Source organism: Girardinichthys multiradiatus, chromosome 23 (genome assembly GCF_021462225.1).
Source record: "Girardinichthys multiradiatus isolate DD_20200921_A chromosome 23, DD_fGirMul_XY1, whole genome shotgun sequence".
In the NCBI taxonomy this organism is placed as follows: Eukaryota; Metazoa; Chordata; class Actinopteri; order Cyprinodontiformes; family Goodeidae; genus Girardinichthys; species Girardinichthys multiradiatus.
The window spans coordinates 36,918,894-36,936,883 of record NC_061815.1 but is presented as its reverse complement, the minus strand read 5'-3'; the positions used below and the strand labels follow the sequence as shown (position 1 = coordinate 36,936,883).

At 37.5% G+C, this 17,990-nt stretch overlaps 1 protein-coding gene across 5 annotated transcripts in view; it reads right to left on the bottom strand.

The window, feature by feature from the left end:
• diaph2 (diaphanous-related formin 2) overlaps positions 1-17,990 on the bottom strand; it is a 555,642-nt gene that overhangs the window by 521,850 nt on the left and 15,802 nt on the right. For all 5 annotated transcript variants that reach the window (XM_047353019.1, XM_047353022.1, XM_047353021.1 and 2 more), the window contains exons 3-4: positions 9,919-9,951; positions 7,986-8,162 (exon numbers count right to left, since the gene is read on the bottom strand). In XM_047353019.1, the coding sequence (XP_047208975.1) occupies positions 7,986-8,162; positions 9,919-9,951 (210 nt within the window). The remainder of the gene's footprint in view (positions 1-7,985; positions 8,163-9,918; positions 9,952-17,990) is intronic.

Below are 17,990 nucleotides of genomic sequence, written 5' to 3'. Positions count from 1 at the left end.
AAGGGGAAATAAAAGGATACATGGTTTTCTAAATTTTGCCTCAAAAGAAATCAGAAAAATGTGGTGTGCCTTCGTGTTCAGCCCTCTTTACTTTGATACGTTTAAATAAAATCCAGCCCAACTAACTGCCTGCAGAAGTCACCCAAATAATAAACATATTTTACCTGTAAGTAATTTTATCCCAATATAAATCCAGCTGTTCTGTGAAGGCCTCAGAGGTTTGTTAGTGAACACTGGAGAACAAACAGCATCATAAAGACCAAGGAACACACCAGAGATGTTTAAAGCTGGGCTGGGTTATAAAACATCCCAAGCTTTAAACATCTCATGGAGCACTGACATACATCATCCTCACGGTGAAACATCCTCATGGTGAAACATGGTGAGGGAATGCTTTTCTTCTGCAGGGACAAGAAAGCTGGTCAGACTTGATGTGTACAAAGCAATCTTAGAGCTAAACCTTCCAGAGAACATAACCCTAAAAGTGCAGAGCTAAGATATGATGGTTTAGATCAAATAATATTCATGTGTTAGAATGGACCAGTCAACGTCCAGACCTTAATCAAATTGAGAATCTGGGGCAAGACTTGAACACTGATGTTCAAAGAAGCTCTCCACAGACTCTCCACATAGCTGAATGCAAAGGCACACCACACCTTCCAGATTTGTATTTATTAAACTTATGAAACCCATGTAACGCTTTAAAGAAATGTACCCAATGCATCCATCCTTATCAAGGAGAACTGTCACACATCGTGGACCATGATTAGGAGAAAAACTTTGCCATCAGTAGGAGCTGATTGGAGCTACGCTGCTCCTCAGCCGAACATCTTTGATTGAAGCCCACTTCTTCCACCCAGTTGCCTCCTCAGTGCGATAAAAATATTGGACATTTTTAATAACAGATTTACTGCTGTGCATTGTGATGAGGGGCTCAGAATTCAAGCTGTTCGTATCTGGCTAAATCCTGTGACAAATCGCATAACTACATACTACACAATTACCAAGATGGCACATTGAAAGTTATTTGGATGGAATTTAAATCTCGGCACTTTCATGAATACAGTTCTGCTCTCAATGATTAACTTCAAAAATTCTATAAAGTATTCATTTGCTTTTCCTTACCACTGACTGAGAATTTATTCCTATATTTTGTCACTTTCTTTTGAAGACTGTTCAGTAATGGCTTATGGGCCATTTCAGCTTAGATATACACACACCACAGAGGAGGGAAAAAAGAAAAACACATTTTCTTGAGGTCATTAATGCACAGTTGGAGGTTTGGTTAATATGGCAAGGGTCAGCCCTTCAATTGAAGACAGCAAGACATCCAAGGCTAAAAAAATGTGAAAACTATCAATAGTGATATGTGGAAAAAAGCTAATAAAAAAGTGTATGACATAAAAGGAAAAGTGAGAAAATATCTGAGATGACAAATAGATACTGAAGTTGGAGATTATTAGCATAAACTATATAAAAACCTACCCACCAGTTATTTTCTGTTTACAACATCAAAGCAGAGCAGTTCTCAGTTTTTCCAGGTGGAAGCAGTATTGGAATTGACAGTACATAAGTAAATAACCCCCCCCCCCCCCCCTCCTTTTCGATTTCATTACCGTAATTATACTTCCCAACCCGAAGTGTCAGGACCTGTCAAATGTCAGACCGGCAAACATGCCTTTTGTGTCATCTGTCACTGAGCAAATTGAAGCTTGGGTGTAATGTCACGCCGCTGTGAGCACAAACATAGTAATTGAGAGGTGAACTGAGTGACAGGGATGAGCACCCGGGCAAGAAAACAGTGAACACAGGCCTGATGAAAACCCGGAGCTCCGATCGTATTTCTCTGGCCCTGGCAATAAAGACTATTGTACGAGAAATACAGGAAAGGTAAGCACCACACACACACACGCAGCAAGCACACAGTCACTCAGATGCATTACCTACAATAGAACCCACAACCTATGAAATAAAGCCGGAGTAATTCAGCCTCTCACTTCAAAGACATGGTGTGAAAGCTTTTTGTTAGATTCCAGGCCTGCAGTACAAGAGACCAAAAATGCACCAAAATGACAGAGCTTTAACCCCACAGATGAGTGAGAAGTAAACCTAATATTTAGCATTTGATCTTAAATCTGTGCAAGAGAAAAGATTATTTGTTTTTATATGGTTTCTGTAAACATCTGCTTTCAACTGTAAATACATACAACAGTAATGTTTGTGCAGCAAATCTAGCAGCACATGTGCAGTCATGGGCAATTTATTTACTTTATTTATTTTAGTATAAAATGTTTTATACTAAATCTGTCAACAAATGAGCATAAAAACACAAAAACCCTTTTTAATGTTAAATATTTGTGCCAAAGCCCCTTTGTTTCCAAGAACAATGGTTACACAGAAATCATAGTGCCAAATGATTCTAGGTGCCGTTAGTCATTACTGCTGAAAGAAAAGATGGGCACTGCATGCAGTTTATGGGGAACTCGCAACACAGAATGAGATTAGCAATCGCTTTCAGTCTATGGAGAGTTGTTTTACTGCAGGGTTCATGCAGATATACAGTTAAGTTCTGCAATATATATCACGACCTGATGACTTTGTTCCAACGTTCCTCAGTATATTCACACCTGAATGCAGAGTGCCTTCCTAAAGTATTCGTACCTCTTAAACCTTTTTTACATTTTGTTAAGTTATTTTTATTTTATGTAAAAGACTGACACAAAGCAGAGCACAATTGAGAAGTGGGATGTGCATTTGTAGTTAGCCCCCTTCACAGTGATATACCAAAATAAACTCATTGTAACCAACTGTATTTAGAAGTCATCAACTTTGTGAAGAGTCCCTGTGTGTGTAATTCCTTTTTACTTGAAGGAAACCTGCTAGAGGATGCAAGAATAGGTTCACTTTCCAGCAGGGCAATGACCAAAAACATACAGCCAGAGCTACAATGTAATGATTTAGATCAAAGCATGTTTAATGTGTTAGAATGGCTAAGTGTGGTTTTGCAAACCAGTGGTGTGCATTAGCCCCCTAAAATCAATACTTTGTAAAACCACTTTGTTGTAATTATGACTACAAGCCTTTTGGGGTGTTTTTCCACCAGTGTTGCTGATCTAGAAACTGAACTCTATTCTTTGCCAAACAGCTCAAACTCAATTAAATTGGAAGGAGCGCATTTAATTTAGTAATATAAATGTATGTCATGTATTGTGTGCATTTTTATTTGTCACAAATGTTGAAAGCCATGCATCATTTTCCTTATGTGCCATTTATTGCAACCCTAATACATCAAATCCCAATAAAATGCATTAAAGCTTGTTGCTGTCACTCAACAAAATGCAAAAAAGGGGTTTTGATGATTTAGCAATGCACTGCATGTCACACAACCCAAATGATAAAATCTGACTGAATTTATGGAACATTACTGGTGTGAGTTCAAGCATTGAGAGGAGAAAGCACAAAAGAGATGTAGTGATGGTGAAAGCCTGAGGACAAGAGCTTACAGTAGCAACACTCAGTCATTTACAGCTATGATAAAAGAAGAGAATGCGGACGGCAGCCTGAATGCCACACTCTAGAGGCTGCATTGCAGGGATGCATTGGATTGTGAACAGATAGTTTTATGAAATATAAAAGCACAGAGGATCCTGTCTCTGTGCTGTACAAAATAAACAAAGTACAACAAAATCAAAAGTAGAGGTGAATATGTGATTGAGTAATAAACAGGTAGAGAGTATGTCATAAATGCATCACAAAACATCCGACAAAACATTGACCTGGCTATTTGTGTGATTTAGTGCATCATTGGCAATGAGATAAGGATCCTTAACTTGCAATAAAAATACAGATCCTTCTCAAAATATTAGCATATTGTGATAAAGTTAATTATTTTCCATAATGTAATGATGAAAATTTAATATTCATACATTTTAGATTCATTGCACACTAACTGAAATATTTCAGGTCTTTTATTGTCTTAATACGGATGATTTTGGCATACAGCTCATGAAAACCCAAAATTCATATCTCACAAAATTAGCATATTTCATCCAACCAATAAAAGAAAAGTGTTTTTAATACAAAAAACGTCAACCTTCAAATAATCATGTACAGTTATGCACTCAATACTTGGTCAGGAATACTTTTGCAGAAATGACTGCTTCAATGCGGCGTGGCATGGAGGCAATCAGCCTGTGGCACTGCTGAGGTCTTATGGAGGCCCAGGATGCTTCGATAGCGGCCTTTAGCTCATCCAGAGTGTTGGGTCTTGAGTCTCTCAACGTTCTCTTCACAATATCCCACAGATTCTCTATGGGGTTCAGGTCAGGAGAGTTGGCAGGCCAATTGAGCACAGTGATACCATGGTCAGTAAACCATTTACCAGTGGTTTTGGCACTGTGAGCAGGTGCCAGGTCGTGCTGAAAAATGAAATCTTCATCTCCATAAAGCTTTTCAGCAGATGGAAGCATGAAGTGCTCCAAAATCTCCTGATAGCTAGCTGCATTGACCCTGCCCTTGATAAAACACAGTGGACCAACACCAGCAGCTGACACGGCACCCCAGACCATCACTGACTGTGGGTACTTGACACTGGACTTCTGGCATTTTGGCATTTCCTTCTCCCCAGTCTTCCTCCAGACTCTGGCACCTTGATTTCCGAATGACATGCAGAATTTGCTTTCATCCGAAAAAAGTACTTTGGACCACTGAGCAACAGTCCAGTGCTGCTTCTCTGTAGCCCAGGTCAGGCGCTTCTGCCGCTGTTTCTGGTTCAAAAGTGGCTTGACCTGGGGAATGCGGCACCTGTACCCCATTTCCTGCACAGGCCTGTGCACGGTGGCTCTGGATGTTTCTACTCCAGACTCAGTCCACTGCTTCTGCAAGTCCCCCAAGGTCTGGAATCGGCCCTTCTCCACAATCTTCCTCAAGGTCCGGTCACCTCTTCTCGTTGTGCAGCGTTTTCTGCCACACTTTTTCCTTCCCACAGACTTCCCACTGAGGTGCCTTGATACAGCACTCTGGGAACAGCCTATTCGTTCAGAAATGTCTTTCTGTGTCTTACCCTCTTGCTTGAGGGTGTCAATAGTGGCCTTCTGGACAGCAGTCAGGTCGGCAGTCTTACCCATGATTGGGGTTTGGAGTGATGAACCAGGCTAGGAGTTTTAAAGGCCCCAGGAATCTTTTGCAGGTGTTTAGAGTTAACTCGTTGATTCAGATGATTAGGTTCATAGCTCGTTTAGAGACCCTTTTAATGATATGCTAATTTTGTGAGATAGGAATTTTGGGTTTTCATGAGCTGTATGCCAAAATCATCCGTATTAAGACAATTAAAGACCTGAAATATTTCAGTTAGTGTGCAATGAATCTAAAATATTTGAATGTTAAATTTTCATCATGACATTATGGAAAATAATGAACTTTATCACAATATGCTAATATTTTGAGAAGGACCTGTACATCTGGAAGTGGGAAAGGCATGTTTGCTTCCTTGAATGATTTAAAAACTACACAAAAAGCTGCTTTGAAAGCACCGAGGCGTTTTAGGTTACAAAAATATATTAAAAAGCAATAAAACAAGTGCTGGAGTTCAAGGTGAAAGCACAGAAGCCACATTTTCACTGTAATGCAAAAGTCCCCTGTAAAGAACAGCCATGCATTGGGGTTGTGAAAGCAGCTGATTATGTGATGGTCAAAGGTCAAGACATGACTCAGCCAAGTATAAACTCGTTCAGAGCTCCAAATCTTACCTCACCTTTTATAAAAAGATCATTTATGACAAATATGTACTATAAGACTGCTTTCCCATTTTAAAGAATCACCATTTTATTTCTATTTTTAAGTTTTAAAATAAAGAAAACCATAAAACCTTTACAAAAAAAGGATGGATATATCTTTTATGTGTTAATATTTATGGAAAATTATTAATGAAAAAAAAGCACAATTTGCATCCAAATGACAAGAAAAACAGGTCTTAAACAATATTACTGTTACTAATACCTGTATTTGTTATTTTATATATAGTTAAAAACAATAGTTGGTTCTTTATCATTTTTAGACAAAGTATTTAGGAGCCACTTGGGGCTCCAGCCTAAACCAAAGTGGACAAACATGAGAGAAATTACAGAAGCATTTGTAGAAAATACCAAATTTTACAGTATGTGAAATCAGTCAAGTTAGATTATTTTTAGGAGAAAAGAAATCTTAAAATCTTGCAAGGCGATTTTACAGTTTTTAAGATATACCCTGAACACACCGCATTGTTTTCTGTTAGATACAGCTCTTATTTTTCAAAGTGATGGAGAATGGCACTCACTTTTAGTTTTTACAAGGGAATAATCTAACCATGTCCAGATTGTTTTGTGTATGTTTACATGAAAAGAAAAACTCAGGGGAAAAGTCATTTTACTGTTTTGGAAAAGGTCAAAAATAGGGTTCGACCTTCCTCAGTAGGGGGAAATGTTCACCAGAAGGGTTTCTCAGGGAAAAGGATCATTGTAGGCTACACACTATATGTGACTATGTTGCCTGGCTTCATACGTGTTCTGAAAAACGAAATTAAGAAGCACTTGTTTCTTCCACATTGTTTTCTGAACAAAGTAACAGAGCTGCTGCTCTGTCCTGCCTCCTGATGTTGGTGGGGACAACATGGACTGCCGGTGTTACATGGATCTGTGTTGACCCGTGCCATTTACCACAGTGAGGACTACTGGGAAAACAGCCAGAGGGGGTATAACAACAACAGACTGAAGGAAGTAATAAAGCCAGCTCAGACCTGGGTGGAGGAGAACCATCTCTATGCAGTAAAGGATATTTTCAAAGCTTCTCTCTCCATCATCGACGATGTCTCCATCCCACTAAACAGTTTCCTGGGAAGCCAGAGGATCAAGCTCACATGGAAACTCAAACTGACTAAATCCCAAACTGGATGCCATACAGGAATATGGCAATATTTAGTTAAACACATGAACGCAGATATAGTGTAACTACAACTAACTTGCTTCACATTCTGATTGATACTTTTTAATGATCTTTACCATCACATCTACGCTCTAGATTTTGCTTCATATTTTCACTTAAATATCTTTATGGCAAGGGTGTCCAAGGTGCGCCCCGGCGAACATTTGCAGCCCTCTGAATAATTCTGTGCCATCCCGACAAAATTTCTAGATTGGAGCAAATCTGGCCTGCAAACAGATTTCGATGGACTATTTTTTTTTTTTTTTAGGGCGACATTTTCACAGTAAATAAAGTCTTCTTAAAAAGAAGACTCCCATTCATTCACCAGATTTCTGCATTCATCTTAATTTCACAAAAACATCCAACAACTTTTACTGGGAGGCCGACTTGGGCCAAGAAAATAATCCACCCAAAATTCTGACTATTACGTTCATTTCCATAAAATCTTTTTTGTGGTTATTGAGCCGATAAAAACAAAAAATTATTTTGCATTTTCTAAATTTAAAAAAATGTATTTTTGTGTCCTACAGCAGCTTTGAACTTGACGGTTTCAAACATTTGGACAAAACTGCCTTATGGTCAAGGATTGTAATCAAGGACTGAAAGTTTTTGGATCTTCTGTAGGATTGACTTAAATTGAAATACATACATACGTACATATATACTTTTTTCATGATCTCTAGAAATGCAAGTTTTGCTCTCTTTTCCATTACTTCTCAGTATCATCCAGTTTAATCTGTTCTTTCTTGTTCATTTGGAGGAGGCTATATATTATTTTATGCGTCTCAGAAATTACATAAAACTATGCCAACTTTGAAAGAAAATCATTTTTATATTAAGATAGTTTTATGCACACAATATCCCCTGCAATAAAACAAGGAACCATGAACACAAATAAATTATGACATCTGATCACTTTCATACTGAATATTTCAAATTTTATTTGGTCAGTCAGTGGACTTAGGAGCTGTAATATTTCCAAGATCAAATGCATGAGAAGGACTTTAAGACAAATAAACATAGCTTACCATCATCTTCTCAAAGAGGTCCACTATTTCCTTTTCTGAAAGGTTCATGGATCTCTCGTCAAACAAAGGCTGAGGCAGAGGCAGTTCGACTTGGGTAGAGAGGGGATCGGTCGGGTGCTGTATAAGAGGCTTCTCCTTCTTCATCCCAGTTTTCCTGAAACTTGTTATACGATCGCGCTGAAAGAAAACGATTGAGAAGTTAAAATATTGCACCAACAGTGTTTAGGTGGCCTGTAATATCATCATGTGCATCAAGAAGGTGCAAAAGGTCCTGCCACCAGGACTTGGTTTCCCACAGCTCAAAGGTGCTGCAAACAACTAAAGTGAAGCTATATTCAGAAGCATTAAAACTGACAAAACAGCTTGGTTCATAATTCTTAAAAATAATACAAATATCCTGAAATATGTAATAAAATATTTCATTAAACATACCAGAAGTTTACTTACCATCAAATCTGTCACCATTACACATTTCATACCGATGTTATTCAAATAATTCAATTACATGTTACCAAATTCAACTTGTGGTGCGATTAGAAACATTCCTTATCAAAGTGATTAAATGAATAAATCGGGTAAAGTTTAGGTCTGAGCAAAAAAAACATACATGGGACACATGCAGTGGGCAGCGGGGGACATTGTTAGGTTTACTGGGTAAATGGTAAGGGAGGTCATGCAAATGAGATGAGAAGGACAAGCACATAAGACATACATGATGTCAATACTGTAAATGATTGAAATATTACTTAATGGATCAAATGTGTTAACAGGCTATTTTAAAAAAATCTTATTAATCATACTGATATTTTAAGAACAAATCAAGAGGGTTCTGACTATATTCCAGCTCCCTTCAAAATAATTCACACCCCAGTACACATGAGTACATAGGCCTTCAAATAAAGTTTTATGGAGACTTGGTGGTGCAAAGTTCAGATTTGTTTTTACCTGCTCTTCAACGTACATGGTGGCAGGATAAACCTGTTTTTACCACAGTTCCAATTATATTAAGCATTTTAATTATCTATTGTGCGATTATACTTTAAAATACCAGCCTGCGACTCTTTCTTCAAACTCCTAAGAGAATGGTAAATTTTCGATAAAAGTTAGATTTTTTGTCAGTTTAATTAGTATTTGCATATTCAGTTTTGCTTTTTTTTTTTACTGTATTAGTAGTTTGTAGAGTAGAATTACCATTAGCATGTATCCTTTTGTCTGTTTTATTTAAATCATCAGTAAATAGATCTTAGTTTCATGTGTTTTCATTTTCTTAGAATCCTTCTATTTTATTAAGTGTAATTTTTATCTTGATCTGGAGAAATATAGACAAATCTACATGCTTTCAGATCGTACAGTCTGAAGGAAATAATTCCTTCTTCAGACTGATTTTATACAGATTAATTCTTTATGTACATTTATACAGTTTAACATGATTTATCCACACTAACCTCACTTGAATGGTATGTTCTCTTATCATTATAGCCCAGATAATATATGGGTTGATAATTAAAATTTCACACTGATCAGCTTTAAAAAGTTGAGAAATATTTAATCCCTATTCAATAAATGTCCTAAAAAGTTTTTTTTTTTTATGTGTGGGATTATTCTGCTGCGACATTAATAAACTTTTTAAACATTTTATCAAGTATCTCGATAATTTTGGAGTATTTTAATAACTGAACATTTTGGCTTACAGTGTTAAATTAACCCTTAAATCCATGTTGTTTAATGTAAAATGGAAATAATACTATACAAAATAATAATAAGCTACTAGGAAACAAACTGATTATAAAAATGAGTGAAAAATTTGCAGTTGCATTTGTTGCACATTTGATCCATCCATAGATTTCTGTTAAAAGTCTCATGCAGCCATGGAAAACAAGTGGAAATGTGTAAAACAAAGCTAGTCACACCAAAACGTAACCAAGCACCTTACCATATCGTCAGCCAGTGTTTTTATGTGTATGTTCTGTTGGAGGGAGGGTACAGGATAAAAAACAATATCCAACAGAAAATAAAAATACCACCAAATCCACAGACCATGTCCCATTAAGTGTCTTCACATGTACAGTTGATCTCATTTGTGAAACCAGTTCAAACAGTGAAGCATAATTGCTAAATGTCTTAGACGCACAGCAAGCAGTAGTGCCTTGTTTTATTTTGTATAAATCCTGAGTTCTGTACATGTGGACATAACACTTTAATGACGCCAAATAATAAGCTGAATTAAAATTAATGTGTACACTCCAGGGATACACATTTAAAATGTAAAACCCACATGCAAACCTAGGCCAGTTATGGGTTTCAGTAGCTTGAGTATGTTTTATGCTTTGATTCCCATTTTTGTTTTAATATCATCAAGCCGTGGTATGTTTAATCAAGGTTACACCATGAAATTCCCATAATATGGCCCAAGCCCACACACAAACCTAAAACACCTAAAACCCGACACCCCCATTGGTTTGTCCGCTGAAAGCATGCAAGTTAGTTTAGCTCAAATGAAGTTGTGTGTAAACACCCCCCAAAAAGGCACAAAGAGAGTATTCATTGCTGCTTCTGAAGAGTATCTTTTGTGGTGACAGGGACCAAAAAGAAAACTTCAGCTGGAACAGATGTTTATCTTCTCCTCAAACACAATAAGAAAGTGAGCTGCCACAGGGTTGTGGCTCAGCGAGGGACGGCCGTTTGAAACACACCTCAAATGAGAAACGGTAACAACTCTGCCATATGTTGTGACGCCAGGCTGTAAAGTACTAATGAGTCGGGAGATGTGGGGCTGTGATGGTCATAAAGCCTGCCTCCAGCCGTGGATTTCTCCACTATTCTAATCAGGATAAAACAGATACTGGGGGTGAGCAAACAAATTGGCTTTAACCTGCACCTCCCTCTGTGAGTCCCCATCAGCTGTCGCTCTGGGCAACTCCGTGCAGACAAACAAACTGCCATATCCATCTCCATCTTTGTCTGCAACAGCTGATCAACAGTTGGGAGATAAAGCTATTAACACAACAAAAAGTGCCAATCTTGCTGAGGTTTTACAAGTTCCCTGAAGTTTTATTCCACGTCATGATATCAGACAGGTCGTGTTCACCATGCATCATATCAAGATGGTTCCAAATGCTTCAGTCTCCCTGTGGGAACCAGGTAACCACCTGGGCCTGACTAATCCAGACAGACATCAGTTCCACCAAGGCACAATTAGATGCATTTAATAAAGCTACATCACAACTCACTGCACCAACCTGACCTGAGCAACAACTTTTCCCATTACTAACTCAGAGCGTATGTGTCATTAAGCCCAGCATTCTCTGGCAGTCGAAAACTGCGTGAAACAATAGCTAATTTACAGATAGAGTACTTAAACATTTTCTAATCAATTTAACAACAATCAAACCACTGTTTGGTTAATTGCCTTGACTTGAGGGCCTTTCCTTGCCCATTATCTTGGCAGCATCGCAACACTGCAATTAAACACCTAACAATTAAGCTTCCATGTCCTCTGGGCTTTGCGTTCTTATTAAAGTAAACTTTTTCATCATAATAAATGTTTATGACCAAACATATTTCCACTAAATAATCTAATCAAATTAGCTCTGGGTCCCTCCTTAATCAAATCTGATCATGAGTCCGTGCAGATCCCCAAAAATGAAAACACAAAGCAATATCCCACATCTTGAAAGCCAATTTGGGCACACAAAACTGTACCAGTATGCACATTTCACAAAACAACTTCTAATATTATCATAACAAACTCCAGCTGAATGTGAAACATATCATGGAATTACTCTGTTTTATTAGAAACCCATACCAGGTGGCGCATGTAATAATCTGACTTCTGAGACGGAGAGAAGATAAATGTTGCTTCAGAGTGACTATAACTCCACAGCTTTTAAAAAGCAGAACTGCCTGCACTCAGCTAATTTAACTTGAGCATCTGTATGGTGTATTTAACTCACTCACTGGAACTATCTCTATAAAAATCAGAGACCACAATGCCTTTGTAAAACAAATTGAAGGAAATTAGGTTTTACTTTAATTAGTCAAAGCCATAGGACGGGGTAGTTGGATATACAAAGCCGTAAAAAAAAACTATTTTGCCCATTACAGATTTCTCTTGCTTTTCTTTTTGTCATGCTTGAATGTTTCAGGTGAAACCAATTTGTTATATTAAAAATAACCAGTGGAAATACAAAATGTAGTTTTCAGATTATTTCACATATTGAGAGAAAGAAAAAGCTATCCAAGCCAACCTGGTCGAAGTGAAACAGTAGTTGTCCCCCTCGTCCTAATAAATAGCTGCAATAACTGGCAATGAGTCTAAAATTGCTAAGGAGACATTTTTGGCCATTCTAATTTGTCATAATTCATACAAACTTTAGATTTTAAGCATAAACAGCCTGTTTAAGGTCATGCAAGAGCATCTCCATCCAGACTTTTACTAGACCACTTAAACAGTCTTTTCTCAGGTTATTTTGGAGTCATTTCAGTGGGCGTCCACTCCTGAAAATATGTACCACTGCTGTAGGTTTTTAAAATTTATTTTCCATTTGTGGATAACGGCTTTCCTGTGGTTCGTTGCTGTCCCAAATTTCTTTAGATGAGGTCATCAAGTGTTGATTTTTGAGATTATTTAACTTCATGTTGTCGGAAAGGTTCTATTCAAGTTATTTAAATCCACAGGTCTTGTAGCAATCAGGCCTGGATGTGGCCAGTGAAAATGAACACAACTTAAAAAATGCAGTTGATTATAGTTGTTTCGTAATTTAGTGGAGCAGTTACTTTTTCACATAGGGCCGTGTTGGTTTGGCTAGCTTTTTGCTCCTAAAATGAAACCATCATGTGAAAAATGTCATTTATGTATTTACTCTGGTCGTCTTTAAACAAAAAAAAGAAAAAAAAGAAATCTGCAAGGACGAATATACTTTTCCACAGCACTAACTACTGTTGGCAGTGAGGACCTCTGATGCAACCACAGCTGTCAGGATTTGGCAATCACTACCCAGTTAAAACAGCGGCTTTATTCAGGGACTGAACATTATACTTTCGCAACACTCAGAAGTAATTTTAAGGCAGAAACATTTACAGATGGTATCAGCTGGAAGAAATTAAGAAAATTTCACATTTCTAAAATAAGCCTTTAACAATGAAAAGTAAACTTCAGTTGTTCAACCCAACAAGAAAAAAAGCTCCAGTTAATTAAATTCCTCAAAGCTAACCCTTCCTCGCCAAAAAGACAACCATATCTTCTTATTTCCTCTATCGCCCAAACTTTATGTGACTCCACATGAAATAACAAGACATTTTTTGGTCAAAATATGCCAAATGCCGAGTTTATGAAACCGTTTACAATTATGCACCAATTTTTAGAAATGCAGAAACCAGGTCTCAGTCAGCAAAGATACAAGTTCACTCAAACCTGCAGAAAGTCACACATTTTACTTGAACGACACCAATGAGGTACATCTCAATCCTCATTGGTAAAACTTTAAATGAGAAGACCTTAAACTCTGCATTTAACCAAGGAGCACCCAGGTGTATGTGCTGTGAAGTACTGTCTAAGCAATGACAACAAAAGGCCATTTACAATGTCAATTTATTTAATATTATTTATGTAAAGTTATATATTGATTCCATTAAGAAGAGAAGAAACAAAACCTCTGCAGTTAACAAAATACAGCAAATGTCAGTCTAGCTTTTTTTTTTTACTCATTTTACTCAAGCACTGAAAATTACCCACATTTTCTGAGTGTAATCAAATAAGATGAACAGCATCCCTTCGATTAGAAATAATTTGAGGGAGTGGCATCAGGCTGCACAGATTGCTCCCCATGTAACCGAATTAGATAAGAATAAACTAGTTAAACTGTCTAATAAACTCAACTTTCCTCAATGGCCAAGTTTGTCAGCATGTAGTTAAAGTCTCCTTTTGTGCTCCACAGGTGAACAAACATGACATTTTAGGTGTAAATAAAGGCAACAAGTGACAATCAGCTGTTGGGGTGATTTACGTATCCATGAACCTTTGACTTTCTAGTCTTTCAAGTTTGAAATGAGCTGTATAAACTGTCAAACTCTGATTCAGCCGGTTAAACTGGAATTAGAGCTTTCTATAAAACATTCCTGCTTATTAGTTGTTCGGTAAAACAAATTAACAAGGAGGTAGCATTTATCAAACTCTAAATGAACATACTGTATCAAGCATTAACATTATTTGGTGTATTTAGGTCTTAACAAGAACTGTATTGAGACGTGACAGACCAGCTTGGATATAAGTGTTGTATCTTTGATAGCCAATGAAAAGTAATTTAATCAGTCAGGAATACAGTCAGGAAATGTGATACAGCGACTCCAATAAACGTCTACCAGCATCGTCTGGTTTCTTTTGGGGTGACATACTCTCATACTCTTCTGAAGGGTCAACTGGCTGAAACAGATCAGAGCCACATTATGGTGCAATATAAAGACTCTAGAAAACAACAGTATTAAATTATTCAACATATCTTAGCAATTCTGTGTATGTTTATCTCCATCATTCACCAAAATTACCAAGACTACTAAGAGAAATTAACTAACGTGCAACGGTTAAGTACAAGAATACAAAATGGTTAAAAAAGGTTGAAACAAATTAGCAAAAACTATGAGTACAAATCGGGCTAAATGGGGGAAACTGGCCAACTGACCCAGAGCTACTAGATGACAATAAATGTACTACAAAAACACAAAGAGTGACTTTGTCCACATCTTAATATTCTCATGGATTATGGAGCTAAATTGTTAGAAAATGTCCAAATCTTGGTTTAATGGAATTCGTTTATTATCTGAATACTCCGTTTTACTATTTAGTTTTGATCTGATCCCTGTTTCGGCCAGATGACTCCCAACAAACCGACCCCTGATATCACCAAAACAAGAGACCTTCTGCTATTGGAGTTAATCATTTGCGAATCACATTTACGAAAGGATCAAGTCAGGCGCATTTAAATGAAAGAAATTAAATGTGAGCAACAGTCAGAACAAAAATCATAGAAATGCTATATAGCAGAGCAAATTCGGCAGCGCAACAAGCAAACAAGAGAACCAGTTTTACAAATGGAGAGACAAGAAACTGTACCTGTAACTAATTAGCTGAAAAAAACAGTTCTGAGGATTTTATTAAAACTAAATCATCACTAAAACATCAGACAATATCCTCTAAAACTTGGTAGTCATGAGGCAAATTACTAACATAAAATGCCTCAGTTTTTAATGCCAGCTCTTACTTTAGAACGCTACGGGTCACTGAGTCTTGTACTTCAGACAAGGCACAGATATTGTTTATAGTTTCTTAAAATGGCAACGTCTGAAAAGAGTAAGGATGTAGAAGCCAGCACAGTGTGAATGACTTCACACTAGATGACCCAACCATGTGACTGAGGACTAGCACAGAACTGCCTTCGGGTCATCTCCATTTCTGATGAAAGGAATGTCCTAATGCTGTGTTACCCTGGGTGGAACAGATATGAAGCCATTAAAACAGCAGTCGACTTTCTGAACTCTTCAACATTGGACGATGTGTCATGCTGTACAGATTACTAAAACAAATATCTTGCCAACTGTTTTTAAAAACCAATGACATGCAAAAACCTGCAAACTGATTGAACTTTTCATCTGCACGTGGTTAATGATACTGAATCTATATTACAAGGGTTCCAGGCAGGGAGGAGTGTAAAAATTACCCTAGGTTGAGAAAAAACAAAGCAGTGATGGTCAATATTCCTATGAAATTTCCCCTTACTACAAAGTTTTAAAACATGATTATTCATTACATGCCTGTGACAAGTTCCTTTAGCATGGGTCAGGCATCAAACTAAGTCCACAACTTCACCGATTCACTCACTGTTTAAATACAAATGTCATTTATTTTTATTTTGTTAGAATACAGCTGCTTCTCAATCTGCCTTTCCGTTTCCACGTGGGGAGACATGATGATATAGAAAAGTGACACTCTTGGATTGCCTTCTATGCATTTGACACCTTAGCATACACAGTTTGATAACCAGATAACAAAAATACCACTGGATGAGCCCCACAGCAATGTAATAACTTTGATTTATTTAATTTTCTTTTGGGATCAATACTTTTGAATTGATTTTAAAATCGCAGCAATGACCTAATAATACAGAACTACCAATTGCAAGAAAAAACTAGTTTTAATAAAGAAACGTTAGTCTGCTGAGAAGTATTTGTACGTACTGTACAATATCTACACTCAATACTTGACTGGGACTCCTTTGACTGGGCATGGAGGTGATCAGCCTTTCTCTATGTTGAGGTGAACCAGGTTGCTTTCATAGTGGTCTACAGCTTGTCTCTATTATGGGGTCTGGTGTCTCATCTTCCTGTTGACAGCAACCCCTTGATTGTCTATGGTTTTCAGGTCAGGCCAGTTTGATGGCCAATTAAGCACTATGATGCCATGCTCATTGAAACAGTTATTGGTACTTATGGCAATATATGCATGGTGCCACGTCCTGCTGGAAAATGAAATCAGCATCTCCATAAAGCCTCTCAGCACAAGGAAGCATAAAGTGTTGTAAAAGGTCTTGGTAGATGTGGTAGATGGCTGCACCAACTCTGGATTTGATAAAGCACAGTGGACCTTCGCCAGCAAATGACAAGGCTCCACAAATCATCACTGGCTGTGGGAACTTTACACTGGGCCTCATGCAGCTTGGATTCTGTCCCTCTCCACTCTTCCTCTAAACTCTGGAATCTAGATTTTTAGATGAAATGCTAAAAAGTACTTTCATCTAAAAAAGAAATTTGGGCAAGAGTCCACTCTTGTTTCCCCTAACCCCAGGAAAGGCATTTCTGATGTTGCCTCTGGATGAGCGGACTTTAACGCTAGGAATGTGACAGCTCTAGGCCATGTCCTGGATAGGTCTGTGTATTGTTGCTCTTGAAGCACTGACTCTTGCTGCAGTCCATACCATGTGACTCTCCCCAAACTCTTAAATACAATTTGCTTCAAAATCAAGGCTGTAGTTCTATTTCTGCCACACTTTTTCCTTCCACTAAACTTTCCTATAATATGCTTGGATACGGCACTAAGAAACAGACAGCTTTTTTAGACCCTTATGGCTATATTTTGTGACTTACCCTTCTTGTGGAGGGTATCATTGACTGACCAATGCACAACTGTACAGCCAGAAGATCTACCTATAATTAATTAGGCCGTAGCATAATTTGTAATCAATAAGAAAATCTGTTTTATTGCTCTTATGTAATATGTATAAACTGTTAGTCAATCATTAGAACATAAATAAATGCTTGAAATACATCACTCCATGTGTTTGAATTGAATAACTTTTTGTTTTAATTTAATGAGATGCAGCTGTATCAGTCTATCGATGTTTACAAAGACATATCTGCAGTTTTACAAAATTCCAAAGAAGGTATCACAACTACCACAAAAAGCTGTTTTTGGCCATATATTTTAATGTAAAACTCGTAACTATTAAAAGAAATTCTTAACTATTTTTAGATGTGGAAAAATGTCCTCCTTAGAACTCTTTTGCTATAGGTGACAGAATGGGGGAAAACACATTCCTCCTGGTGAACATCCAGCTACAGCAGCTTAGTCAAAACATCCTCCAATCAATCATCAAACTGCTGGGTGCAACTATGACCACCTTGAAAGTATTATTCGTATCTAGCAACATTGAAAGCTCTTTTCTTTACTAATACACAACCAATGTCTAAAGCAGCTTATTAAATGTCCTTCTTATCTTAGGGTCCAACCAATGCTATACACAAACAAGACATATTCCAGAGGGTTCAGTTCAACCAGTGAAACTTTGGGTTTCCTGCACTGTGCTACAGAAGCAGTTCGAGTCACTTCCTGTCTCCCACTTCCTGGATGCCATTATAGCAGTGAAATGTGGTCCATTTCCTGCTGGTTTTCACACATCTTTCTAACACTGTTGTCTCTATGTTTACTGAATAGCACATAATAAAATACCAAACTAC